At 39.4% G+C, this 27,175-nt stretch overlaps 1 protein-coding gene across 1 annotated transcript; it reads left to right on the top strand.

Moving 5' to 3' along the window:
• On the top strand, positions 1 to 23,640 carry LOC145783999 (uncharacterized). Its single transcript, XM_082595756.1, has 5 exons — positions 1 to 137; positions 8,678 to 9,078; positions 10,114 to 10,199; positions 21,439 to 21,970; positions 23,243 to 23,640. Exons 2-5 carry the CDS (start codon positions 8,682 to 8,684, stop codon positions 23,275 to 23,277), a joined length of 1,050 nt encoding a protein of 349 aa, XP_082451882.1. The 5' UTR covers positions 1 to 137; positions 8,678 to 8,681; the 3' UTR covers positions 23,278 to 23,640.
• Positions 23,641 to 27,175: the final 3,535 nt, after the last annotated feature.

The following is a 27,175-nucleotide window of genomic DNA, read 5'->3' as shown; positions in this document are numbered from 1 at the left end:
CCTCGTGTTTGTTGAAATTAGCGGGACTTGTGACAGCATCGGTCTTTTTGTTTTTGCAACATCGTGGTAGGAGCTGTGAGAGCCGGTCTTGAGGAAAACATCAAAGTACAAGCCAACATCTTCGGAAAATAATTCTGGTACTTATCAGTAATGCTAGTTAAAGTAACATCACATAGCCTACTGTATTAGCTTATTTTAAGGCAAATACCACATCAAGGTGCATGATTGTTGCACAGCCTGTAAGGTATTGATGGATTTAAAAAAAATGAGTAATATCCTGTAGGCGTTAACTTTTATTTAAATTGTGAATTACTTTAAAATGTGGACATCATCAGTTATCCTGAGCATAGTGAAATAATTTTTACCTTAAGCTTTGCAGAAAACTGTCAGGTAATGGTAGCTGGATAAATAATCACCTGCAGGAAGTGTAACATGTAAAAAATAGGAAGTGGCTACATTTATGGCGCCGTAAATACAGCCGTTCCATGCCTTTTTTTTAATCTTTACGTTGCTTTTACTGCGTGCTGGTGTGTATTTTTTCATGGAAGAACAAATAAAAAAAAGTGCGTATATAACTTCTAAATTCAACCGCTTTTTCCAAGTAAACCTGTGGCGCGTGCAATCTTCGTCTGGCTCGTACTCCCAATGAATTCGATACCACCAAGAGGTGTTTCTTTTTTTAAACTAAATTCAAACCAAAAGTGACCCAATCGTTAGGCTACGCATTTTTGTGGCTGTCAGTTTAGTTTGTTTTTAGGTCTGACTAACCATCACAACAAAAAAACAATATATGACAGACATAGCAGAGGTAAGGTAGAAGCGACAAAACGCGGACGTTATTGGCTAGCGTGCATAATATATCAAAACAGGACGATCAGTTCAAAATATGGCACAGTCGTAACACCTTTAATAAAAATTTTATAAATTGAGAACAAAGAGAAAATAGGCTAGTAAGTTGTTTTTTTTTTTTAATTAATATGAGTAATAAAAAAATTTCATAAAATTTTTAGGTGTTACGACTGTGCCATATTTTAAAGGCAGTGGCTATTTGACCGGCGCCGGTCTTTGAATCTGAAACACTATTTGACCGTCATTACGTCACTATACAGTCACTTTTTTTCTTTTTCTCTTTCAAATCAGAGAACGAGAAACGCGTATATAAGTTCTAAATCCGATCGTGTTCTTCAACTCGTTACGTGGCGCGTGCGATACGTCGGCGGATCTTATTCTACAGGGCCTGAGTTCGTTACTACCCGGAAGCGTCCCTTTTCTTTTATTTATTTTTTTTTTTAACTAAACTTTGACCCGAAGTGCATTTTTGTTTAAAACGTCTGAAACGTGCCTGAATGAAAAATTATGTAGTAGGCTATAGTTAGCACGGCCACAAATGGAAAATTACCCAGAGAAATTTTCAAATTTCAGCAAATTAAAAAACTCTAACTTCATTACTCACAATTGAAAAGACATAAAAAATTGGGATGTAGAAAACTCAAATTAAAAATTGACTACAAAAATGCACTTCGGGTCAAAATTTGTTTAAAAAAAAAATAAATAAAAGAAGGGGAGCTTCTGCTTAGTATCGAACTCAGTCCCTCTAGACTAGGAGCCGGCGACGTATCGCATGCGCCACGTAACAAGTTGAATAGAAATGGTCGGATTTAGAACTTATATACGCGCTACTCGTCTTTTGCTTTGAAAAAGAAAAAAAGTGACTGTTTAGTGACGTAATGACGGTTAAATAGTGTTTCAAATTCAAAGACCGGCGCCGGTCAAATAGCCACTGCCTATTTTAAACTGATTGTCCTGCACCATTTCTTTCATTTTACTCTGACCACCAGGCTGCGGACTTCCTGCAATAACCAATCTGTGGACATAAAATATGACATCATTATTGTTCTGTTACTAGACCGGAGATTTCTCAATTTTAATTGGTAACAATACTTTGGTAGGGTAAATCGGGGTAAAATGGGACACAAATGACTATTTCTGTTGCTGGACTAAATACCGTAATGTTACAGCTGGCATGAATATTGTTTTGCAGATTTTGCAAACAATCAAAGGGTGGCACAAGCCCATAAAAATTTCTAGGCTACCACCTCGGGAAGGTCAACTTTTTAAAAAAAAGAAAAAGTATCCCATTTTTCCCGGGTGTGGGAAAAATGGGACAAACAATTCCGGAGCTGGTATACAAGTCCCCCCACCCCTTGGTAACTCATGACAAAGATAGGACTCGACCAAACATATAGGGTAAAACTACTTTACCTTTGCTTTACTGTTCATACACTTCAATCCACATGTTTTGGTCAATTCCTCTTTGTCATGAGTTACCAAAGGGGTGGGGGGAGGACTTGTATACCAGCTCCGAAATTCTTTTTGTCTTGTTTTTCTATTCAATAGGTATAGTGAGACAACTTTTAACAACAACAGTTTATTGAAAGAACAAATATTTTGCTGATTTAACACAACAAACAAAATGAAATGTTCGTGTTCAAATGAACACTATTTCGAGATATGTAGAATGAATAAACAGCATAATGAACAAAAATGGTGGGTGATGCCATAGTAAAGTTAATAGGTTTGTATTTAAAATTTAAAAAGATAAACTACAGAATGATTTAATGCTGGAATAGACATTGCCATTAAACGCTGTGATATTGCATGATCTATTGCCCCTATTTTTTTCATAAAAAAGCATGAGCACTGATTTGTGACTTTAATGTGCACTTGGTCATTGCGCCTGTAAATGTGTAAATCTAAAAGTTACAGATAAAATACTACATTAAAGCAAAAGTACACATCATGGAAAACAATTACACTACAATTGAGCACTTTTTGTAAACTGTCCCATTTTACCCAGACGTGTCCCATTTTTCCCTTGTCCCATTTTACCCCGGTTTACCCTAAAAAAGTAAGCAGTCTTGTAGCTTGAGTTTTGTAAACAGCAAGACCCTTATTTTCCATAATATGAAAACTAATATGTGATAATAAACTAGAATATCTTTTAGCATTAGCTAGACCATTATGAGGTTTTCATAAAAAAAAATGTTTCATTAAACAATTTAGTTTTTAATGCTTTGAAATATAAACTGAAAGTTCATATACAGTAGAATTCGCCTATAACGGCTTCGTTAATAACGTCAATTCGCCTAATAGGTCACATTTTGCTCAGTCCCAGCAGAATTCCTGTCTTTTAAATACATTGTAGTTCCTACAACAGCATCGCCTATAACGTCAATTCGCATGTAATAGCACTAGAGATGTACCGATATATCAGTATTGGTAATATCGGCCATTTTTGAGTATCAGTATCGGCAAAATTTGGCCAATACTAAACATGTAAAAAAATAGGCAGTGGCTATTTGACCGGCTCCGGTCTTAATCTGAAACACTATTTGACCGGTCATGACGTCACTACATAAGCGCTTTTTTCTTTTTCTCTTTCAAAGCAACAGACGAGAAGCGCCGATATAAGTTCTAACTTCAACACGTATTCTTCAACTCAGTCCGTGGCGCGTGCGATACGTCTCCGGCTGCCAATCTAGAGGGAATGAGTTCGATACCACCCGGAAGCATTCTTTTTTTCATTTTTTTTATCTAAATTTTAACCCGAAGCGCATTTTTGTGGTCAATTTTTAATTTGAGTAGCCTACAGCCCATTTTTTATGTCTTTTCAAATGTGAGTAATACTGTTAGAGTTTTTTTTAATTTGCTGGAATTTGAGAATTTCTCTTGGTAATTTTCCGATTCGTCATAAGTGAACATGTGTTGCCAAACAACCCTACATTTTTCTCTCAAGTTAGTTATATACAATACTTCTTTAAAAAATGGTTTTACCATTATCATTTCTTTTAAAAGAAGTATTGTATATAACTAACTTGAGAACTATACTTGAGAACTATTAACTAACTTGGACTGTAGGCTACTCAAATTAAAAATTGACCACATAAATGCGCTTCGGGTCAAAATTTAGATAAAAAATAAATGAAAAAAAAAAGAATTCTTCCGGATGGTATCAAACTCATCCCCTCTAGATTGGCAGCCGGAGACGTATCGCACGCGCCACGGACTGAGTTGAAGAATACGTGTTGAATTTAGAACTTATCTCGGCGATTCTCGTCTTTTGCTTTGAAAAAGAAAAAACTGCTTATGTAGTGACGTCATAACCGGTCAAATAGTGTTTCAGATTCAATGACCGGAGCCGGTCAAATAGCCACTGCCAAAAAAATGCGTTTGCTGCAGATTTTTTGCAGAAGCAAAGATATAGATTTTTTGTAGTAATAACTAACATCACATTGATGTAGAAAAATAACAACCTGTTCTACTTTTTGATACCTCACTTCATGCGTGCACCTTTTGGCATTGTTTGCTTACAGTGATTCTTTCACTCAAACAAAACGTTTTGTTTTTGCAGTTTTGCGTTGTTCGATTTTTAAGTTGTGAAGGAGACTCAATTTCTCCAATATTTATCATTTGTGTTTCTTTTTTACTCTCAACAGAGGATAAAACCAGGCCAAGACTACCCAGGTAAAAAAAATGTATATCTTTGCATCGTTTTTACGTTGCTAAACGTTTAAAAAAACCGTGTAACTTGGTTGTTTTTAGTAAGCTGGTTTATTCAGTTTGTGATTTAATTTCCACTTTTTGTTGTAATAAACTCACCAAGCTTAAACAATGTCATGGCAGAGTAAGTAAGCTCAAAATGCAAGCAATTGGACTACGAATCCTCACTAAACTAATCAAAATGGTCTTGCTGCGCGTAAGATGACAACCTCATTGTGAAGAAAGAAGCATTCTTCTCGGCTATCGGCACAAGGCTGAGCACTCACTAGTACAGCGAGCTGTTGCGATTTGCTAACCACAACAGTGTAGCTTCCATGCTAGCCATTTAGACCATCCAATCAACCACCGGTACTTATATGTTTCTCTGCAGCCGTGTTGTAGCAAGAATTGAAATGGCTAGTGTGGAAGCTACATCGTTGTGGTTAGCAAATCGCAACTGCTCGCTGTACTAGTAAGTGCTCAACCTTGTGCTGATAGCCGAGAAGAACACTCCTTTCTTCACAAGGAGGTTGTCATCTTAGGCGCAACAAGACCATTTTGATTAGTTTAGGTAGGATTCGTAGTCCCATTGCTTTCATTTTGAGCCTACTTATTCTGCCATGACATTGTTTAAGCTTGGTGAGTTTATTACAACGAAAGGTAGAAATTAAATCACAGACTGATAGAACCAGCTTACTAAATACAACCAAGTTACACAGGTTTTTTAAATGCCTAACAAAGTAAAAACAATGCAAAATTATACATTTTTGCTACCTGGGTAGTTTTGGCCTGGCAAAAGCTTTTCAAGCAAACGACAAGCACCCTTAGGTTGCACATTACTTGTCAAATAGTTTTTGTACGACTACACAAATGACTTGGTTTACATCTTATTATCCATTATGATAGCCTATTTGGAGAGTTTGCGCAAACCCTTTATTAATTTTTCAGAAACCCCAATTATGATGTAATGTTTCTATCCTTATACCCCAGTCCTCAATTCCAGTTGCCTTTCATTACTAAAACCTACTATTATGACACAACAATGCGGTTGAAATTGGATTCTTAAATCTTTAATAAATTATGCCAATTAAAAGCTTTTTTTAATAGTTTTATGCAAATAAGGTAAAACTTGGCATTTGATACAATTCCTTGCAAATACCAAAATTGCTTCTTTTTGTAACACCAAAATATCGGTATCGGCCTAAAAAAGTAATATCGCGCGCCTCGAAATTCGTTTTTGCTGACGGCGGACAAACGTGTCCGGTCTAAGCAGCTATCTCGACGGACAAATTAAGTTTCACGGCGGACACACCAGTTTTAGCGTCGATCGTCATGCTTAACACTTTATCTTGATAATTCAAGCCATTTGAGAACTATAGCTGCGGTTTAGAAGGCTTTAATTTCAGTGAAGTCATTCTGAAAGGCTTTCACCAGACCAACGACGAGCGCTTGAAGAGTCAAAGCGCCGTGTAGCTGCTTAATACGCCGCATAACTGATTAACTTCCACCCAACGAGGTTGTGTGGCTTCTTGCGTCACAATCGTCTGGGCACGAGTCGGAAAATTTCTGCACTAACTCTACTATTTTCTGCTGTGCAAAATTTCACAAGGCCCGTTAGGTTTATTTTTGTGTGTCAAGTGAGCGAAAGTGAGTTTTCCCAGGGCCTTTTCTTAATGTAATACCCAAACTTAACAAATTTTGCTGCATCTTGCTGTAATAGCCTACTCGTATAATCTAATTTTGTAACCAACTTTGCCTTATCAATATTACTCGGAGATCAAAGCCAGACATTGTGACGTAAGACTTGAACTAAGTTGCGCGTGCTTAGTGTGGAAGTGCTGGTACTCCCATCAATTCTTAGCGAAGAATTCACCTTTGTTACGCTGGTTCAATGTCAGGAAGAAAAAAAAATGTCATCAATAGCTAAAGCAACATAAAAACCGAAAGTTTTCCTGCTTGAATGGAAGCTAAGGGATACAGCATTCACATTTTCCAGATGCGCGCTAAAATGCGTGGGAAATTATATTTTTGCAACGCTTGTTAATCGTGCTATGCAAGGCTGTCTTTAAATGTAGCAAACCACAAAGTTGCCAGATGTTTTTTTTTTAATTGTATTTTTTTTTCTTGGCGTTTTATTTATCGGGTGCATGTTTTTTAAAACCCTTTTGAATATGTTATTTGTTTAGTGTTGATGTCTTATTTTTATCAGTAAAAAGATATCAAAATCTCTGCTTTGTTGGTTATGGTTAGTTTTGATATAAATACATTTAAAGCAATGCCTTTGCGATCAACATTTGTGAGATGTTGAAACTTGAAAGGTAATATTAACGCAATATTTGGTAGTCAGACATTCGAGAATCAGTACTTAATCCCTTAGACCATGGTTGGGTGAGTTCACTAATCACTGGTTCTCTAAAAACCGGGCTGCAGACGATAAATAAAAATAAATCTATCTTTAGGAAGACTATGAAAACCTATTGCGGTAGGCTTTCAAATGCAGAAACCTTCTCAAGCTTTGCGAGGAATTCGGAGTTTGCGACATTTAAAGACGCCCGCTGAGAAAACCTCATAACTATCAATTGACAAATGCACAGACCTTATTAAAAGTCATAGTCTAGATAGTAGCTACCATCACTAGGTAATTGTACAAATGTACAAACCTTGCGAGGTTTGCTACATTTAAAGAAGCAAACCTTGCAGAGTTGCCAGATTCCACAAAATTACCCAGCCAAAAACACGTTTCAAGCCAATCCCAAAAACAAACCATTTTTTTGCAAGTAGCCCAAAAAAGAGCCAAAGCATATAGGTATTTTAAACACACTTCAAATGACCAAACCTTGGAAAACCAGTTTCGTTCACAAAATATCCCTTACATTCTAAACACACACAAAAACTTGTCATTAGGAACTTCTTTGTTTTGTGTCACATAGCGTAGCCCAGGGCTGGAACTACGGTCGTCTGCAAAAGTAAAGTTTTATTTATCGTCTGCAGCCCGGTTTTTAGGAAACCAGTGATTAGTGAACTCATCCAACCATGGTCTAACTAAGGGATGGAGTACTGATTCCCGAATGTCTGACAACCAAATATTGCGTTAATATTAACTTGCAATAGGCTATCTCACAAATGTTGATCGCAAAGGCATTGCTTTAAATGTATTTATATCAAAACTAACCATAACTAACAAAGCAGAGATTATGATATCTTTTTATAGATAAGAATAGAACATCTGCAACATCAACACTAAACAAATAACATGTTCAAAAGGGTTTTAAAAAACATGCACCCGATAAATAAAAAGCCAAGAAATTTAAAAGAATACAATAAAAAATACCATCTGGCAACCTTGTGGTTTGCTACATTTAAAGACGGCCCTATGCAATGACAATTTGTATCGCTCCTGTGTTTATTCTCGGCGGACAAATATGACCGATCTAGATGGTACTTCCCGTGGACATCACATGCTGTGACGGCGGACATGTCCGCCGTGAATTTCGAGGCCTGTATCGGTATCCGCCAAAATATTGTTAACGGTACATCTTTAAATAGCACCCTTTATTGGTCCCCAGACATGTTTTGTTAGTTTATAACATCATTTTAAGCCATCACTTTCACCACCAAAGGTCAGTCTTTTAATCCAGTTAGCGCTGCTGCTTGCAAAATGTCTTCCCTTTATTTTGCTACTTCGTTCACAGCAGGGACTTTAATTAACTGAATTAACTTTTTTCCCCCCCACGTGAAAAACTATCACATGTAAAAAGCAGCTCTACAGCTGAAGATCAATGCCTTTTTTGCTAATAAACAATAAACTTTTCTACTACTGTATGTAACGAGCTGTATTGCGCTAATTTCCTGTACCTTTGGCTGTAATTCCTGTAGCTGTAGGTTATTTTTTTTAAACAATTTTTTTGTTTTCTGCGTGACTTTTGTCAGTTTGGTGGTACACAGTAAACCGACTGGATTATACACCTCTTTAATCAAGTGATGTGCGTTGTCTTAAAGTAGGCCCCCGGATCAAACTGCTGGCTTTGAAATATGCAGCTACTTCTCATTAATGTAAGGAAAAATAGACAGAGATACAATTACCTTTTTGATTTATGTATGATAGGAAAGCATTAACTTTGTTTGTATTTTGTTGCAGAAAAATGCCTGAACCATGCAAAGTGTTCGTCGGGAATTTATCTTATGATGCCAATGAAGATGAGCTGAGAAAATTGTTTAGTAAATGTGGAGCAATTGATGACATTGTTATCATTTATGATCGAGAAAGTGGAAGATCACGAGGTTTTGGCTTTGTTACATTTCAAGACCCCAGTTCTGCAAAGCAAGCTATTGATACTGTGAATGGCACCGAGTTCTTAAATCGTGACGTAACTGTAAGGGAAGCAGAGAGCAAACGTGAAGGTGGCGGCGGCGGTGGTGGTGGCCGTTTTAGAGGAGGCGGTGGTGGTTATGGAGGAGGCGGTGGTGGATACGGAGGGGGCGGTGGTGGATACGGAGGAAGCGGTGGTGGATACGGAGGAGGAGGAGGAAACTACAGAAGTAATAAATGTTTTAACATTGCTATCTACTTAAACGCTAGCCAACTATGAGAGCTTAATCTTGGCAGTTTCAGATAGCCCGCTTCTAGAGGCTTTGGGCAACTGACGCATGCTCGGTCACGAATTTTTTTTTTCCCATAAGCTTTCTGTCTTTGCATTGTTCTGTAAGTGTTGCTGGTTACCGCGCGGCGCTGTAACCGGTTTTCGCCCTTACAGCAGCCGATTATCAGCCAATACTCACGCTCCTGGTCCAAATCTAAACATTGAACTTGAAAAAAAAGCGTATCCTGGAGATACACCTGGTCAAGTTTAAAAAAGTTGAGAAAAGAAATTATTCTGGTCACTAGTCTAGAAGTAAGATTTTCCGAATCGTTTAAGAATTAAACCTAACCCCGCAAATATTAATGTAGCGAAAAAAATGACTTCAATGGGCGTCAAACCGATGTCCTCACGAATGTAAGGCAAAATACGAAACCACTGAACCAATCACGCCAACGAAAAACGTCTGCATTCACACGGTGTAAATACGAACTCTATGCGAAGTAACAGAAAGTTCGTGGGAAAAAAATTTTTGCTGCCCGGTCACCGAGGTTGACAATGAATTTTCTGATTGTTGGGGTGCCAAGAGAATATTCATTTATTAGATGCGTGTGTTGCTTAAGCGCATACCCTAAGAGTTGAGCTAAGGCCGCTTGATCTTAAAGTTTCTTCGTTCACGAAGTTACGCACTAACCAACTTGAGCTATCGGGACATTTCATTAACTTTAAATGTGGGTAACTCGTACATTTTTCGTTTTCTCTGTTCAAAGACTTTACAGTAATTGTTTCATCTTCAGGTGGAGGTGGAGGAAGAGACTACAACGATCGATATTAAGAACTCCTGAATAGTGAAGGCAATGGCAATGATGATGATATTTCCATGTTCAATAGTGTCGATAACTACAGGGCCAACTGTTCACTTCATTATTATTCGGTTAGGTTCACCAACTTATGATTTTCGTATTCTGTGAATTGGTGCTCACTCTTTCACCGCCAGACCTTACTTTGACTAAGCCAGACTATCACCATCTGTTTGTGTGGGCTTCAGTCAAGAGAGTCAAGGTTTCAAAGTTGATTTGCCCAGTTTGTTAATTCTCTACTTTATCAATGTGTTCATGCAATTGTGAATTGCAAGCATAGTGCAGTTTGACGCAAGTTAATATCTTTTTTCTCGCTGCGTGTTGTCAATACAATTCTAGTTTTTTTTATGTAAAGTTTGCAATAAACGCAAATTTAATACATTGGTTGTAAATTGTGCATTCTTTATGTGTCACGCCGCAGCTAATACGCTAGTCTTCGACTCCTGTAGGCCACGCCATTATTTATATGTTGGCCAGTGAAGCAGAGGATTTGAACAGGTACAAGATACAGTACGATAGGTAGAAATGTAATACCGGTACCGTAGTCCAGTCGTTGAATGATTTGACCAGGAAAAAAATAACGTTAAACTAAAATTTTGTCAGGAGTGTTATGTTTCGCGCAATCCTTGACGTCTAACTATCTCGGACGAACAGTCATAGACAAACAGATACAGTAACTTTATTTGAATCTCAACATGTACTCAGACTTCAACGTAACCGCCCACATAGCTGCGGCACTAAAAAACGATTGCCTTATTATTGGAACTCGAGTTTTGAAAAGACGCAACGCTGTCAGGAAAGCGTATTTAACAGCAGCCAATCTAGTGCAGGCCCTTAGGGGCAAAAATAAGCATCTAGGCTAAACCTGTTACATGTTTTTTTGTAGTTGATGAATCTAACTTCAATTTTAGTGGGTGCTGCAACTTTTTGGGTCACGTGATTGGATAATTAATTTTTTGCTTGTTTTTTCTTATTGTAGTCGCTTATTTGTTGTTGTTACTTTTTTGGTTACAATAAGTTACCGATGCTAAAAAATTTCCCTCTTCAAATATGACGTCATAATTTGTTTTGTGATTTTCTTATGTTTTTCTTTAAGGTTAGTATAGTTGGTAGGCAATAACTATTATTTTATACAGGTTGATTAGTAATAGGCCTATCATGAACGTAACTACCAAAAAACTACTCATCATCGGCGTATGAGCAGATCTTTCCAGGCTAGATCGGAGGACAGGAAATCATCAGCCACTCCACAGTCTCGTCGTCCAGGACCCTCAGACCATGCGCACTGTGTGGAGGCCGGTGGGTTAGGCAGTGGTGGACGACATGATGTGCGGTCTGTTCAGTGGCACCACACTCGCATTCTAGTCAAGGAGCCAGGCCCCACTTGTGCATTTCCGAACGAAAACGGCCGACGCCAGTTCACAAGCGGTTAAGCCTGACCTCGCAAGCCTTGCGAGGGTCATTCCCGGTGGATGGAGATCAGCGTTGGGTATGAAGTCACGGAGCGTGTAGGTGTGGTTTTGCCACTCCTTGTTCCACATGTGGTTCGTCCAGTGTTCCACACTTAAACCAAGTTCTTCTGTGTTTTTAAATAGTTGTTGTGCGGCAGGCACAAAGGGGCGTCTTGATTTCAGCCGCTGCTTTGAAGGTGGTGGTCGCTTGAACGTTGCATGGAGGAGATGGTCGGGATCCAGAGCGCAGCGAGCGAGAGAAATCGTGGCTCTTTTACGGCGTAGCTCAGCGGGTTGGATGCCTGCTAGGATTGGTAGGTAGTCCGTCGGAGTGGGACGCAGGCATCCAGTCACAGTACGCAGGGCATCGTTGATGGCTGTATCAATGTGGTGGGTGTGAGAGAGAGAGAGATCAGCTCCCCAGCCGGAACCCGCCAATCGCTTCAAAAGTGCGATGCGTGTAGATAATTTTTTGCGCAGTGACTCCAAGTGTCGACGGTACTACGTGAGTGACCTGTCCAGAGTTATGCCGAGATAAGTACAGTACGTTCGGCACAGTAGGGCAGGCGCTCCCCATCAATGTTGATGTTTATCTCACGCTGTGCCTCCCGGTTGTTAAGGTGGAAGGCCGCCGACACTGTCTTTGCCTTGCTGAGCTGTAACTTCCATTTCTTGAGGTATGCTGATAGTGTTTGCATGTCTTGGCTGAAGTTCCTCTCCACTGACTGCCAGTTTCCTGCTGAGTGCAGGAGTGCCAGGTCGTCTGCGTAAGCATATTTCCTGGAGATGATGAGCAAGTCATAGGTGTATATTTTGAACAGGAGAGGAGCCAAGACTGAGCCCTGTGGGACGCCGTTTTTAAGTCGGCATAGTCTGCTTCGACGACCGCTACCGGTTGTGAGGGTAAAACTTTGCACAAGTTCCGCCATCATATGGACCATGTGTCTGTCAGGGAGCAGACAGAGTAACTTGCAGGTAAGACCGCTATGCCATGCGGTATTACAGGCAGCCGTGAGATCAATTAACACGGCGCTAACCTTCTTTATAGCCGAAAAACTGTCCTCATAAGTGTGACCTGATCCACGGTTGATCGTCCGTGTCGGAAGCCAGCTTGCTCACGGGGGAGCTGCGGATCTATTATTGGTTCGACACGGGCGTAGATGAGTCTCTCGATGATCTTGAAAGGGATGCAGAGCAGTGAGATTGGGCGGTAGCTCTTTGGATCCCCTGGGGGCTTCTTCGTCTTAGGAACTGCAGCCACAAGGGCTCTTCTCCAGATTCAGGGAATCCTCAAGTGGCGCAAACAGCAGGAAAGGAAGTCTTTTAACCAGGACTTTAAGGAGGCAGCAGCATGGAGTATCAACTCCGGTCAGAGCTCGGGGCTTTACCTGACTTTATGTACTGGAGGGCGGCGGAAAATTCCTCCGGGGTGTACTCACCCGAGATGTTGTCCCCGTCTGGAGTTGTTACCCTCCAGAGGTCCGTCATTTCTTGTAAGACGGATCTGCCTGATTCACAGTCTCTCGATTTGTATTTCCTGTTCTCCACGAGTTGTGAGGCGATGGAATTTGCTGAAACCGGAACATTGTTAACGAGAGGCACGTGATCTGCCAGTTAGGTTGTTCAATGTAGGCTACACCATGCTATGCGGCTGGAGTGCGTGAAGTCGATTGATTCAACAGCTTCTGTCCAGCGATCCTTCCTCTTTGAGTCCAGCCTCGCCAACAGGGCTGTGGTTGAGCTGTTGGTGTCGTTGCCCTGAGGGGGGGGGGGGCGTGGAGAAAGTCGGAGTAGAGGCTTTCGCACTCCTTATCTCAACACGCATGTAGTTCTTTCGTCGGCCGTGGGGGATGGAGTGTTTTTCCGCTGATTTTATTGCATCACAAAAGTCCTGGTAGGCTTCTTCCACGTTGTTGTTGTGTGGGGATGGAAGATACTGTGTGGCTTCGTTGATGAGGAGGCTATAGTACTCCCAGTTAGCTATTCTGAAGTTCCATCGCTTAACAAGCTTGCTCGGGACAGGCAATGTGAGCGTTGAAGGCGTGATGAGCGAGGGTCGATGTTGGGACCGGGGAACTTCTCTAGCACACGTCTGTCCGGTTGGCAATTATCGGCCATCGGGGTCATCACTTGCAAAATTGGAAAAAACGCAAAATTTGAAAATGTAGGCTACTGATTGATTGATTGAATCTTTATCCTAGGACTGGGAAAGCTTCTTGCAGAGCTTAATCCTGGCAGTTTCGCATACTTGTAGAGGCTTTGAATCACTGACGCAGGCCCGGTCACCGAGATTGACAGAGTGAAGTTTCCGATTGTTAAAGTCTTGTTGCCGGGGAACTATTCCATCCATTAGATGCCGCTGAATGGGGAGCAGTCCTTAACGTGTGTTGCCCAAGCGCACACCCCTAGAGTCAAACCAGCGCCGCTTGATCTTGAAGCTTCTTCGTTCCAGAAGTGACGCGCTAACCAATTGAGCTATCGGGGCTACAAGTATCTAAAAAGCATTTGCCTTTGTTTTTTTTGCATTAAATCATCACCTTTATGCTCGTTGGACATCAGTTCACATTCGTGATATTGAAGCATTGGAGCAAACTAATTCCACTTTGAATACACATTTTGCTGATGGGAAGTTTGTGGTTACAAAATCTGGTAAAGGTTTTTCTGCAATGGCACTTGACCACTCCCCCAGAAATTTTTGAAAAACACTTCCAATTTGGTGCGCTCTGAGAGCATTTCCAAAACAAATCAAAAATAAAAATCTGTCAAATTGTGCTTCGTCTATGTCGTGATCATACATCCATTTAATGTTTAGAAGTCATGAACAATCTTAATTTTAACGTTGCAGGACCAAAATCCTGTGTTATACATGGAATAATAGTTGTCTAAATGTTTAATTCGTCATGAATGTTCATTCTCAGATATTCAGTTAAGCCTACACTACAAAAACTAACACTTAGGCCTAAACATTACAACCGCTAGCAATTTGTACAAAAAGCTGGATAAGTTTGCCTCCTGCGTATAGAAGCATAACAAACTAAATATTGCATCCGCACCTGAACGTTCATTGGCGAAGTAACGTTACATCAACGCTGTAAAAAGGGCAAAGGCATGGCTATGAAAGCTAGTACAGTAGGCTAAAGTACATGGCGAGGAGACATCAAAAAACAGCAACAAGCTTTTTGGAATTATGATGCTGTGCGTGTACCGTGACGAAAGACCATTCTGACGAGTTAGTCTAGTCGCTCTAGCAAATGTACGCATTGACGTCACTGGGAAAGCACAACTAACTTACCATAACCATAACACATCTGATTGGCTAAGCAGCTGGTGACGTTTTGCAAAACGAGTGAGGATTGGATGAAACGAAGACGTTTTTTGACATTTTTGAATCTGGGAAAGCAAGTTTGATAGTTGCTTACCTGGAGCCTCAGTGATTGTTTCTGACAGAAGCGCTTGCGTCAATTGGCATTTATAGGCAAGACATGCGGTTTGGTGAGGACTTAGACTACTCACAAGCGTTACGAGTAATTCTAGTCACGAATACAGTAATTTTCAAGTTAAAATAGACGTGATAAAAATAATAAGAAGTTAAACCTAGAATTCAGTCATTATATTTTGCATAGTTTTTGCTAAGGTAAGCACAGCTTTCCTTGCTTTCCCTCACCGATCGTCACTGGTGTGGTTTGTTTAACTTTCTGAATTTCTAAAGCTCTCCTAGTTCTATGAATGACATACAAAAGTATGTCATAGCTTTTTATGGCAATGGTCCTACTATCACGGATGTAGATGAATGCCGTTGTACGATGTTTACCAATGGTTGCACTATTCAAAGGCTGCCACCAATGTCAGCTGCTCTGATGCAGCATACACGCAGAGCAATATATCAAGCTGAAATATGGAAATCAAACCTCGTAAATGTCCAGCAACTCCCTTCTCTTTGAGCTTGGGGTCGGAAACATAATGATGCAAATCAGTTTGTTCCGTTTTGGACCTCAAGCTAATCCGCATCATTGATTCACGAAATGATAGATCATTGTAGTTGTCAGTCTACTTGTGGCTCTCAATGTTCCTGTAAGACAAAATCCATAAAATGCACAAGCCTTTGTTCATCCGAGTACGAAACATGCAATTCGACCACAAAATCTCTAATCCTTTCTGATGTTTCATCTTCATTCCACATTGACGTAGGCTACGTTTCAATATAAAAAGATTTTCGGAAAATTAAAATATTGCATAATTATGACCTAAAAACATATCACAATAATTTGAGAAAAAAGCCGTCCTATACAGTAGCCCACATGGGACGCCAGGCAAATCCGTTATCAAATTTCAGAAGTTTCTTGTGCGTAATGCGTAAGTACTTTCACTTTCGGCACAAATGGATTAACTTTATAAGATAAATGGCACTTACGCATTTGGTTATTATTTTTGGATTAAATTTATATCGCCAACCTAGAAAAAAAAAACGATCTTACAGTTTATAACCGATCTTGTGTTGTTATTGTGTGTGAATTTTGTCTTATAAACTGAGTTTGTGGCGTAACCGCACGTCTCAAGGCAAGTTCTTGCAATTTTAGTTAATCTACTCATCTATAGATTTAATGCACTTAAAGCAGTAAGTTTCATGTTTTGACGAGAGAGATTTTTTTTTTTACGACAATTACTAAAAACTAACATTTCCAACGAGAAAAAGAAAACACAAAAATAAAATAGTTGATCGTGGGGTGGCGCGAAAGACCATGTTTCCGATGTAAAATCGAAAGGTCGTCCAATCTGCGCCACCTCATAAAATGATGACATTCAACCTGTTCAAAATGACACCAAACTATACTTGCTGATTACCTTCTGTTATTTTAATTCCTGTGCGCTTACATTTACTCGCGATTGCCGATTGCAGCAAAACAACAAGAAAATTGTTGCATGCATTTCATTGTATTGCAATTTGCAACTCTAAAAATTATTATGTTGTCAGGGCCGCCACTGCAGGGAGGTCGCTGCAACCGCTGGGGAGTCGCTGCCGCCGCTGCAGGGCCGTCGCTGCAAAATATTACTTTTCATGGTCTTTCCACTTGTGTGTTGATCCGAAATAAAATTTATCGGCGATAATCAAATATCGCCTTTGGCGATAACGATAAACGATAACTGAAAAAATAATTAAGCGATAACGATAGGCGATAAAAATTTATCGCCGATTATCGCCGATAATGCCCATGACTGGCTATGAACAGTGGCGTAGCCTATTTAGAAATTTTGTTAGGGGGAGGCCAAGACATTGTGTCAGTCAGCCGCGCAGCGGCTGAATCGGCGGCTGGAGTCCAATGGGGGTCTGGGGGTAGTACACACGGGGTAGTCAACGGTAGTACACAGAAAGCTCAAACTTGATGAAAATGGCAGTTAATTGGTTCAAATTTATTCTACTTGGGTTGAAATTAGACTTGTTTGAGCCTTTAAATAGGGGTGGGGTATATCAAAATGTCATATGATGCGTCAGAACGGGGGGAGAGGGTTAGCTGAAACTGTCAGATAAGGGGAGAGAGGGTCCGAAATCAAGAGCGAATCCGCAGAAGTAAGTTACTGTTCCGATCAACGAACCAACAAAAGATATGAAACACTTCAGAACATAAACAATAAGTTAGTCCTCCCGACCTCGAATACCTTTTGAACATTCTCTGCGATTCGCAATGACAATTTACAGTTTAATGCGATGGCTGTGCTTGGCAAATATATCAATGACTGCATCATGCTCGAGTACAATATCCTTATTTAAATACATCTGAGCTAGACCATCCAAACGTGGCTCGGTCATGGTCGTGCGGTAATAATTTTTCAGGTACTTTAGTGAACTGAAACATCGCTCATTGGAGGCAGTTGTAACTGGAAGGGTAGCAAAGATTCGAAGTAATAATTTATGGATAATCGGATAAGTGCCGAGTTGTTCAGCCGCTTGATACGCATCCACAAGAGTCGCAGGTCGTTTATCCACAGAAACTGCAAGCCAATTCGCTCTCCATCTTCGCAATTCAATGGTAGCTGCAAAGCAATTGCTTGGTTCAACATCAAGCATTCCATGGTAGAAGTCGAAAATCTCGTCGATCGTGCAGTCCTCATCTTCATGAATCAACGAAGGCAGAAATGTGCTGACTTTAAAAGCTGAGCAGTGCTCATTGAATCTATCGTGAATTTGTGCCATGCAATTGTCAAGAAAAGGAAGAAAAACTGTTGATAAATTACATTGCAAAAAGTATACCCCGCCCCCCGCGCTAGGATGAATCATCCAAGCAATCATTGCGCTACAACTTTTTTTTTGCAAAATTTGTATTTTATTTTATTTTTTTACCTGATCATTAGGGGGAGGCCATCGCCCTTTATCCTCCCCCCTAAATACGCTACTGGCTATGAAACATTACTTTTAAGCGATTTCGAATTTTTGGCCAATGGGAGCTGCTGCCATTATGGAAAAATGGCCAAAACTCATTATTCCCAAAGAGAAATCATCGGTTGACTGTCTGGTATCATTACTATAAAACTTGGTACTCAATGCAACAAACAGTGCAGCCTCATCTTTAATATGATTTAATTGCATTGAGTAACAAGTCTTATAACTTCAAATGTGTGTATTTTTTACTATAGTTTTTATGTGAAAGCGATTCAGCATTAAATTATCTTTCTAATGAGGTATAAAAGATCAATTTTAGACGATTTCAAATTTTTGGCCTATGGGAGCTGCTGCCATTACGGAAAAATGGCCAAAACTTACTTTTCCCAAAGGGGAATCATGGGGCTTTTTTTGGTCACTACACATCGTCAATAAAACCATCTGGCAAAGCTTTCGCTTAATATTATTCTTTTTCCGAGTTTGACCATATTTTTAAGTTCAGCAACTGGACTATAATTAAGTTATAATACCGGTGTTGAAATTATTTGCGGTTGTTCGCGGTATCCTAAAGAACAATTGGACACATTATTCTCATGTAACTTAGCTATTTCAAGGACAGTTTCCTTTCAGCAGCATCTGCCATTGAAGAAACTATCTTAGGATGGACAATTTCAGCATAAAAAATACTTCCTCGGAACGTCGTATTGGATAAGCGATAAGCGCTGCATTAGTTGTGACACAGTTTCGTTATGAAACATGTCAGGGATGGAACCGTAATAAAACCTGAAAGTTGTATTAACACATTGAATAATAAAACCTTGCAACCACACGACATTTAATATGATAACATAAAAATAAACTAAAACTTACAAACATTTTCAGCCATACACTCTTGTTAGCTCTTTTCAAGTGACTGACTAATGTTCCACATACCGTAAATTGAAATTGAAAAACTGATCCACATGCACAATAAATCGAAAAAAGAAACGCATAAGAATGAAACGACAGAGGAAAGGCGAAACCTACGTGACATGGTAGTTTCAATTTATGTAGAACATAGTCAGTTGCTTACTTAAAAACAGGGCTAGCATGGCCGAAAACGTGTTTAGTTTATTTTTATGTTAAATGCCGAGTAGTTGTAAGGTTTTATTTGTCTATGGTTCAAAAGATCGTCTCTTTACCAAAATGGAAAATAAAAATTTGTTTGATTGTGTTCAACTGAAATATTTTTTTGTTCGTATCTATCCATTGCAACTGTTGTTCGAGAAGTTTACAGTATTACATGGAAACCAGTAGTTTCAGCTCAGACATTCAAATAGCCCACGGTAGGCTATGTTACAAAGCTGTCACCAGTTGGGTAGCTGTCACCAGTTGTAGGCCTACTATCAGCTGTCACCAGTTTAATGAAATGTAAAAATTTTCACTTGCCTTTTTTTCTCTTTGCTTTTTTCTAATTTTTTAACAATTCTAATTAAGGTGTTGCGACCAGAGCCACTATGTATATTGTAGGTATATAGTTGCTCTGTTGCGACCGTGTCATTTTATGCTGATTGTTATGCTTCGGTATCATGCATCTTAATAACGCGTGTGCTTTTTGTCACTTCTATCTTTTCTTAGACGTCGGCTTTGTTTTGCATATATTGTTTTTCGTTGTGATGGTCAGAAATAAAAACAAAATGAATTGAACTGAAGGTTGTTTATCCAAAAAAGCATGCACCCTTTTGTACATTGATGATGAACTGTTTTATTTTGGTCAACGACGCACGAGTACAAAATAATTGACACGGCGAGAAGAACACAATAAACATAGCCAGGTCAGAGACTTTAAAGAACCGGCCTGCCACGCCCCGTGGAGGCGGGGAGCGGCGTGATTATGGGGTGGCGATGCACCCGGAAGGGAAGTCCACCAGCTTAGGTCGCGGGGGCCAGGCTGGGGAGTCTAGGTACCTGTGGAAGGAAAGTGTGGATCGAGATTTTTGTGCGACTCGTCCGCAAAAGTTAGAATGGCGGAACGGGCCAGGGAGACGGGATTTGCTTTCTGCAAACGCAAAAAGGTCAGCTCACGACGGGCCGGGCGACAGAAGTTTTATAAAGCCAGGCAGCGCCCACGTCTCCATCACGTGACCGTAACACAGGTACGTTTGACTCCTATACCCGGTCTGCCCGTAGGCAGAGCGGATAAACTTTGGGGTCTCCCACGAGGAAGAGAAGCTTAGCTACAAGGACGATTTGAATACTCGTGGGAGACGAAAATTATTTAAAAATCTGGAGCAAAGGCTCAATTAATTGGTGTAAAAAAAAAGATGTAATAAAGTTATGTTAATAAAGTTTTGATTGGTGTAAAAAAGTTTTGGAAAATATTGAAAGTAAACTGATGGGCCTGTAATTATTACGGTGTTTTGTGGAACCTTTTTTAAAATGGAAGTTACTTTTCTCACTTTTAATGAACTGATGAATTACAATACAATTATTGGCAATCACAATGCATTTTTATGCACAGTCGATAGATGCTTTGATATATTTGAGGTATATTATGTTTTGGTCGCGTACAGCTATGCTCCAATGACAATTCTAGTATGACAGCAATGACTAGTATGCGAAACTACCAGGAATAACCTATCAAGGCTTTGCCAGTTCGAGGATAAAGATTCAAAACCAACCAACTCCACAATCTCCAGACATCTCGAGGTGGCTCGTAAAAGTAGAAAGAGATTTTTTATCGACACATTTTTGTTGGTTTAACCGCCATATTTTATCACGTGATTTAATTTGTTAAAATGAAGAACTGAAGTGAAATTTGCCCCAGTTAGCAATTTTTAAGTCAAGCTTACTTTAAAGGTATTAATTCATGGTTTATTTGTCAGAACAGAACATTTTCAAAATATGCAAGTCGGATATATACTGGAGAAGTTGCACAAGTTTTATATTAACAGGGTGGCGACGACCCATCGTCTAGTCCGATGCTCCGCAACCTTTGTTCACTCGTGGCACACTTATGGCATAAAATTTGTATTGAAAATGTGTTTGCAGTAGTTTTAGAATAACAATTCCTGCGCGATTAGTTTAACAATTTTCAAGAGTTTTGCATCAGCTTCTAAGCTTGGTTTTGGTCAACCGTGAAGATGAAAATGTTCAGCAGAATTTCAACAACTGCCTTTAAAAGTAGCATATTTTCTTCAGAGAAGTGGCTGTACCTACGGTGCCATTGCATGCTCTTTTTTTTTATCTTTGTAGTACTTTTAATGCACAAATTACGGCTTTGCTATATAATTGAAATCAACATCTGTGAATTGTTCATAAATGTAAAAAGAAAGGTTGTATTGTATAAAAATTTAGCAATTTGCTTATGAACATTGCTTTGATAACATCTGGTTGTCTGACATAGAAAACCAAAGTGATTTCAAAGCTATATTTCTAGTGTTAAACATTCAAATTTATTGATGAAGGACAAAGTACGGTATGTGTTTTCTTTAAAGGGAACCTGAATTGGTGACAAGCAATGCAAATGATGAGTTAGCCAAGGTTGACTAAATTATGATTGATTTATTATTTTATACAGTAGTTTGGTTCAGGACATTTAAAAAACGACAGTTTATGCAAAACGACTTAATTAAATTCCTCTGTATTCATATTAGTTGAAAAATAAATGTTGGATAACAATGTTTTGTTTCAGATTTTACGTAAATTTACAGTTGCAATTTAAAATGGGAGACGACTGCAAGGTATTTGTTGGAAATCTTTCTTATCAATCAACAGAAGATACTCTACGTGATAAGTTCAGTGAAATGGGAACGGTCCATGAATGTGTAATAATCACCGACAGAGACACTGGAAGATCTCGTGGTTTTGGTTTTGTGACGTTTTCATGTTCTAGTGAAGCAAAATCAGCAATATCAGGTCTTAATGGAACCGACTTTGATGGTCGTGATATAACTGTAAGAGAAGCAGAGAGCAGACGCGGTGGCGGTGGTGGTGGTGGTGGCCGATCCCGTGGTGGATATGGAGGTGGTGGTGGTGGATATGGAGGTGGTGGCTACGGAGGAGGTGGTGGTGGTGGTTATGGAGGAAGAAGTGGATATGGTGGTGGAAGAGGTGGCGGATATGGTGGTTCAAGAGGGGGATATGATCGAGGTGGCTACGACAACTACGATCGAGGCTATGGTGGAGGTTAGTATTTTAAGGCATTATAACTTAACAGTACATTTTAATTAAAGAGATTGCATGCATAAGACACAATTTTAATCAGTACCAAAATTTTGTTACTCAAAATCTTCATGATCATTTTTAAACAATTATTTTCAACTGGTGTACGGAACTTCTATGTTTCAGCAATATATGATACTGTATTATTGTGTCTTATTAGACTTGATAATAATTAATATATACATTGAATTTAGTATTGTTACAAAATGTGACTTATGACATTAACACATTCTGAAAGTTACTATGACTGTATTTAACTCAAGAGTGCACACTGTACACTTGTATATACAGTATATGACAAGACATAATAATGGGGTCTTAATTAAGCATACTCAATGTTTTAGCAGTAATTCTTTATTGCCACATTATCTTATCAGTATGTTATGCAATATATAAACTTAATGCACTTCATCTAAATAAATTGCAGTTCTGAAGTATTTTTTTTCATTTTTTAAAGTAAATTATTTTGTTATATAACATATGAATTGCGTGGTACATATAAATATCTGTATAGTTATATTTAATGTTTTTTGTATTTCCAGTGATTGGTAAACTCTATAAATAGCACATTTCATCTTGTTTTTTTATAAATATAGGTGCACTTGTTAATTACGTATTAGACTTATGGGGTAAACTGGAATAGTCATAGCAGTTCTTATGAACATCTCAAGGGGTAAATGAGTTAGATCCAACTGGATAGTTACTCGTGTACATAGAATATTTCCCAATGTGAGACACAACGGAGGTATTGTGTTTGATTTACCAAGGTAAGAGGCCCAAAAGCTAAAAATGTTTCTTAGTGTATAAAGTAGTAGCAATGAAACAAGTGCACTGCGTACAAAAATTTTTTTAGTGTTGCTTTTTTAATAATTTGTAGTCAATAATTTTGATTATGTCACATGATATTGATACAGTACGTTATTGCTTAATATTTCAGATATTTTTTGATTTGACGCATTTGTAATGCATCACGTTTTAGTTGGTTAACAAAGTTATAAAATGTAATGTTGAAGAGTAAACTCTTCCTGAGCATGTGAAACTATTTAACCTTTTGGTGTAAGTATTTATGAAAGTGAAATCTTTCATTGACATATTAATTAGCATTATTACATTGGAAACATTACTGATTTTGCACTTGGAGTTGTTTTCTCACTTGTTAAAGTGCTTTTAATTACATTCATGCAACTGGTGAGACTTACAAGTAAATAAACTCTAATTACAATTTTCTTGATTTAGGTGGAAACAGAGACTATGGTGGAGACCAATATTAAACTGATCTGGATATATTTGCATAGAACTTTAGTAGTGTCCAAACCTACGTCAATCGCTTGTCTATACTAAAAAGAAATCGTTGGAAGCAGAGAGCGAGAGTGTATATGTCTTGTGTGAAAAAATCGTGTGAATTTTTAACGACCTAGTTTTATTACTCATTTGGAAATAAACAATAGGCACTGGCAGTTGTGATATTTTTGTCCAATCGATTAATTATTATCGTTTTTGAATGTCCATGTTGAATTTACTACTAATTTTTATCTAAATTCAACTTATGCCGCTTATTATATTATGTCCAAATATGTGGCCGAAATCCGATAATTTGCAAAGATTGCACTGCAAATAAAGATATGAAGTCTCAATTTGCCTTTTATTTTATTTAGTTGGTATTTGACATTTTTCTTTTGATTATGTCGCTGAAGGTCGACATTGTTCCATCTTGTGCAACTGCAAGCTAGTTTTTTTCTTGGTCATTAGTGCGACATTCACCGGCTTGCAAATAATGTGCTTCCACGGTTACAAGTTTAAATTTTAAGGCATCCAGTTCCAAGTTTGTCTCCCATTATCAGGTTTGCAGCGTAAACGCAATGTCCTTATTGAAATCCGTCATTGACCGCAACATCAACACAGAACACTGCTGTATGCTTGTCAAGTGAATCATGTTTGGTTTGGTTTTGAATCTTTGTCCTCGGACTGACGAAGCCTCAATAGGTTATTCCTGGTAGTTTCGCATACTTAAAGAGGGTTTTGAGGTAGGAGCGATTACTGAGATTGGAAAAGTGAAGTTTCCGATTGTTGAAGTGTTGTTGCCGGAGAATTACTCCATCCAGTGGCGGCTGGTGAGTTCTAGAAATGGGGGTGCTGCGTGTTCGCCGAAGGCGAATTCAACAGAGGGGGTCTGGGGCCTCCTCCAGAAAATTTTGAAAAATCACATTTGATTAGGTACATTCTGAGCGTATTTTCAGCTTTATATTGTGATAAAAGTTAAAGAACTGGCTTATTTAAGAGTGTCGCAAATGTGTAATATTTTCAAGGGGACGATCAACAAAAAAATTGGAATAACACGTTCTAGCTATTGTGCTGTCACAGCATCTGCGCACGACAGGGTAATGTTACTCGCTTGGTAAAACAATGTTAGTACTGTATTAGTAAAATATTCATTACAGTAGCCTGACAGGAGGCAGGCCTGACTGGTCAGTCATAAACAACAGCTGCAAAGCTTAAAACCAAACAAGTGGTTAGTCATGTGAACAACGTTTAAAATGCCAAACAAAATTTTTTGGGCAAAAAACTGCCAAATTTTGAAAAAAAAGTCAAACAGGAATTTTTCATGCCAAACAACATAAAAAATGGCAACCCTGAATGTGCTGTTTGTAACGGTAGGGAACGTTCAAATATTACGTAACGCCTTCGAGGGGGAGGGGGGGGTTTATGCAAAGCGTTACGTTTGCGTCACATTGGGGGGGAGGGGGTTCAAGCAAAACGTTACGTAACGCTTTCGAGTACGGAATGGTAGTTTTTTGTGCTAAATTCGTAGTGAAAAAGCGTTACATGGGGGAGGAGGGGGATTGAAAAAAGCGTTACATGGGGGAGGGGGGGGTCAAAAATTCGGAAAAAAAGCGTTACGTAATATTTGAACGTTCCTGTAGCCACTTTAACAAGTCGAAATTCTGCCACTGAAATTGACTAGAATGCAACCGCCAACCAATCATAAGCTATGGTTTAAGTGAAGTAAAAAATGGCGAAAAGAAGATCATAGAAAGCAAATTAAGTGATGGATTTTTTGTCAGCTGGTTGGCTTAGGGGTTAAGGTTAGGGCTAGAAAGTAGTCATTTCATTGTCGCGTGTTCGATTCTCACCACTGCTATTGCTCTTTTTCTTCTGTAATTACCAAATAAAGTTCAAAACAAGCATTAACTCCCTGGATGAGTGCTAGAAGGGTCACAATTGGACGGTAGCCTCTTATAACACGTTCTGATTGGTTGGCGGCTGCATTGTAGTCAATTTCAGTGGCAGAATTTCGACTTGTTAAAGTGGCTACCGTTTGTAACAGCACAAGCGTTTGTTATTCATTTGTATAGGCAACTCAAGAAAACACGCGGCTCGTTGACGTCACGATCGAGTGTTTGTTTTATTGTAACCTTGCGCAAAATATTTCACAGCACGCAGAGTTGCCAAATATAATTTTTACAGCAATTCTGTTAACAGAAAACATAAACTACATTTTGGGCAGAAGAAACACTAAGATATTTGAGAAACTTTTGTGGGAGTGCTGCGGCACCGCAGCACACACTAGCGAGCCGCCCCTGACTCCATCCACTAGTTGCCTATGAATAAAGAGCAGCGCTCCGAATGCGTTGCTCAAGCGCACACCCCGAGAGACTAGCACCGCTTGATCTTGAAGCTTCTTCACAAAGTTTACTTGCTAAACAATTGAGCTATCGGGGCGGACGGTGTTCAAGTGATGAACTCCTTTGGCAGTGTACGAATGCGACGCAGAGGATCAAACTGTGGACCCTGTCATGCTTGAATGTCTTGTTTTATATGGCACGTGATCAAATGCATGATATAGCACAGAACCTGGCGAAGCTTCCCTATCCTGAGCTACTAGATGTAGCCTACAGCAGAGTTGGATCAATTGCATATTTTCAAATTACAATGGTTGGTTTTGAATCTTTTATCCTCGAACTGACACAGCCTTGATAGGTTATTTCTGGTTGCTTCGCATACCTGTGAAGGTTTTTGACGCACGGCTGGTTACCGAGATTGGCCGAGTTAAGTTTCCGATTGTTGAAGTGTTGCCAGGAAATTATTCTGTCCACTAGCCTATTTGTCGCTGATAACTGTTGTAACCACTGAGCTTACGGGGCAATTACTTCCAAACATAATTACCTGCTTGTACAGTAGTACACGCTTCAATCATAAATGTTTCAATATTAACATCAAATAAAGTTTTTGCGCAGCGCGTTGGGCTCGCAGTCGAGAGCCTGCGTGTTCGACTCCAGCCACCCGCACTTGCTGTTGTTTCTCTGGGCAAGAAACTTTACGATAATTGCCTCTACCCAGTGATCGATTTCGAGTAATGGGTAGTACCAAATTTAAGTCATAGAGTAGACAACCGGAAACAGACATTGCAGTCGGCTGCAGCGTGGGTCAGGTGTACGTCGCAAGGCGAACACCGATGCATAGCGCTCAAGTCCGCTTTCCCGCAATGCAGGAAAAAGATAATAAAACAAACAAAAAGTTACTATTCACTCAGGGTGTGCGCTTGAGCAACGCACTTTCGGGACTGCTCTCCATTCAGCGGCACCTAGTGAATGGAATAATTCCCCGGCAACAACACTTCAACAATCGGAAAACATCTCGGTTACCGGCCCTGCGTCAAGAGCCTCCACAAAGTAATAATAATAAGTATACGTATATAATAATAAGTATACGAAACTACCAGGAATAACCTATCAAGGCTTGTCCGAGAATAAAGATTCCAACCTGCAGTAAACTCTGTAGGTATCATAGCTGCAGGGCTTTCCAAACTGGGGGTCGCAGAGAGTATATCAATTTGCACAAGGTACTGCATATTTAACACTTCTGTGCGAAATGCTGTGACAGTTAACTTTATTTAAGAGCGGCGCACTCAATAGGCTGCCCGTATTTTTGAAAATTTATAATTGTGAAAGGGAATCTGAGTTTTAAACCCTTTCTCGTGCGTTGTGAACTGGGGTGGCTTTCCAAAGTCAAAGCTTTAAAATGGCTAGCCAATTAACGTTGAAAACCGAAATCGTGATTTTTTCAACAAAATAAAGTCTTGGTCCACCATTTTCTCAATAACATCTAATGACATTAAACCAGGCCCGTAATTATACATTTTAGCTTGGGGGGGGGGGGGGGGGGGGCTCA

This window comes from Aplidium turbinatum, chromosome 15, assembly GCF_918807975.1.
Source record: "Aplidium turbinatum chromosome 15, kaAplTurb1.1, whole genome shotgun sequence".
Classification (NCBI taxonomy): Eukaryota; Metazoa; Chordata; class Ascidiacea; order Aplousobranchia; family Polyclinidae; genus Aplidium; species Aplidium turbinatum.
The sequence above is the reverse complement of the archived record's forward strand: the minus strand, read 5'-3'. Positions and strand labels throughout refer to the sequence as shown.

Bases quoted from the DNA above. Each gene is read 5' to 3' on its own strand.
- LOC145783999 (XM_082595756.1), top strand. From the start codon at position 8,682: ATGCCTGAACCATGCAAAGTGTTCGTCGGGAATTTATCTTATGATGCC. The intron at 10,200-21,438 runs GTTTGTTAATTC...TATTCATATTAG, and splicing joins TTTCAAAGTTGATTTGCCCA to TTGAAAAATAAATGTTGGAT. The intron at 21,971-23,242 runs GTTAGTATTTTA...TTCTTGATTTAG, and splicing joins CGATCGAGGCTATGGTGGAG to GTGGAAACAGAGACTATGGT.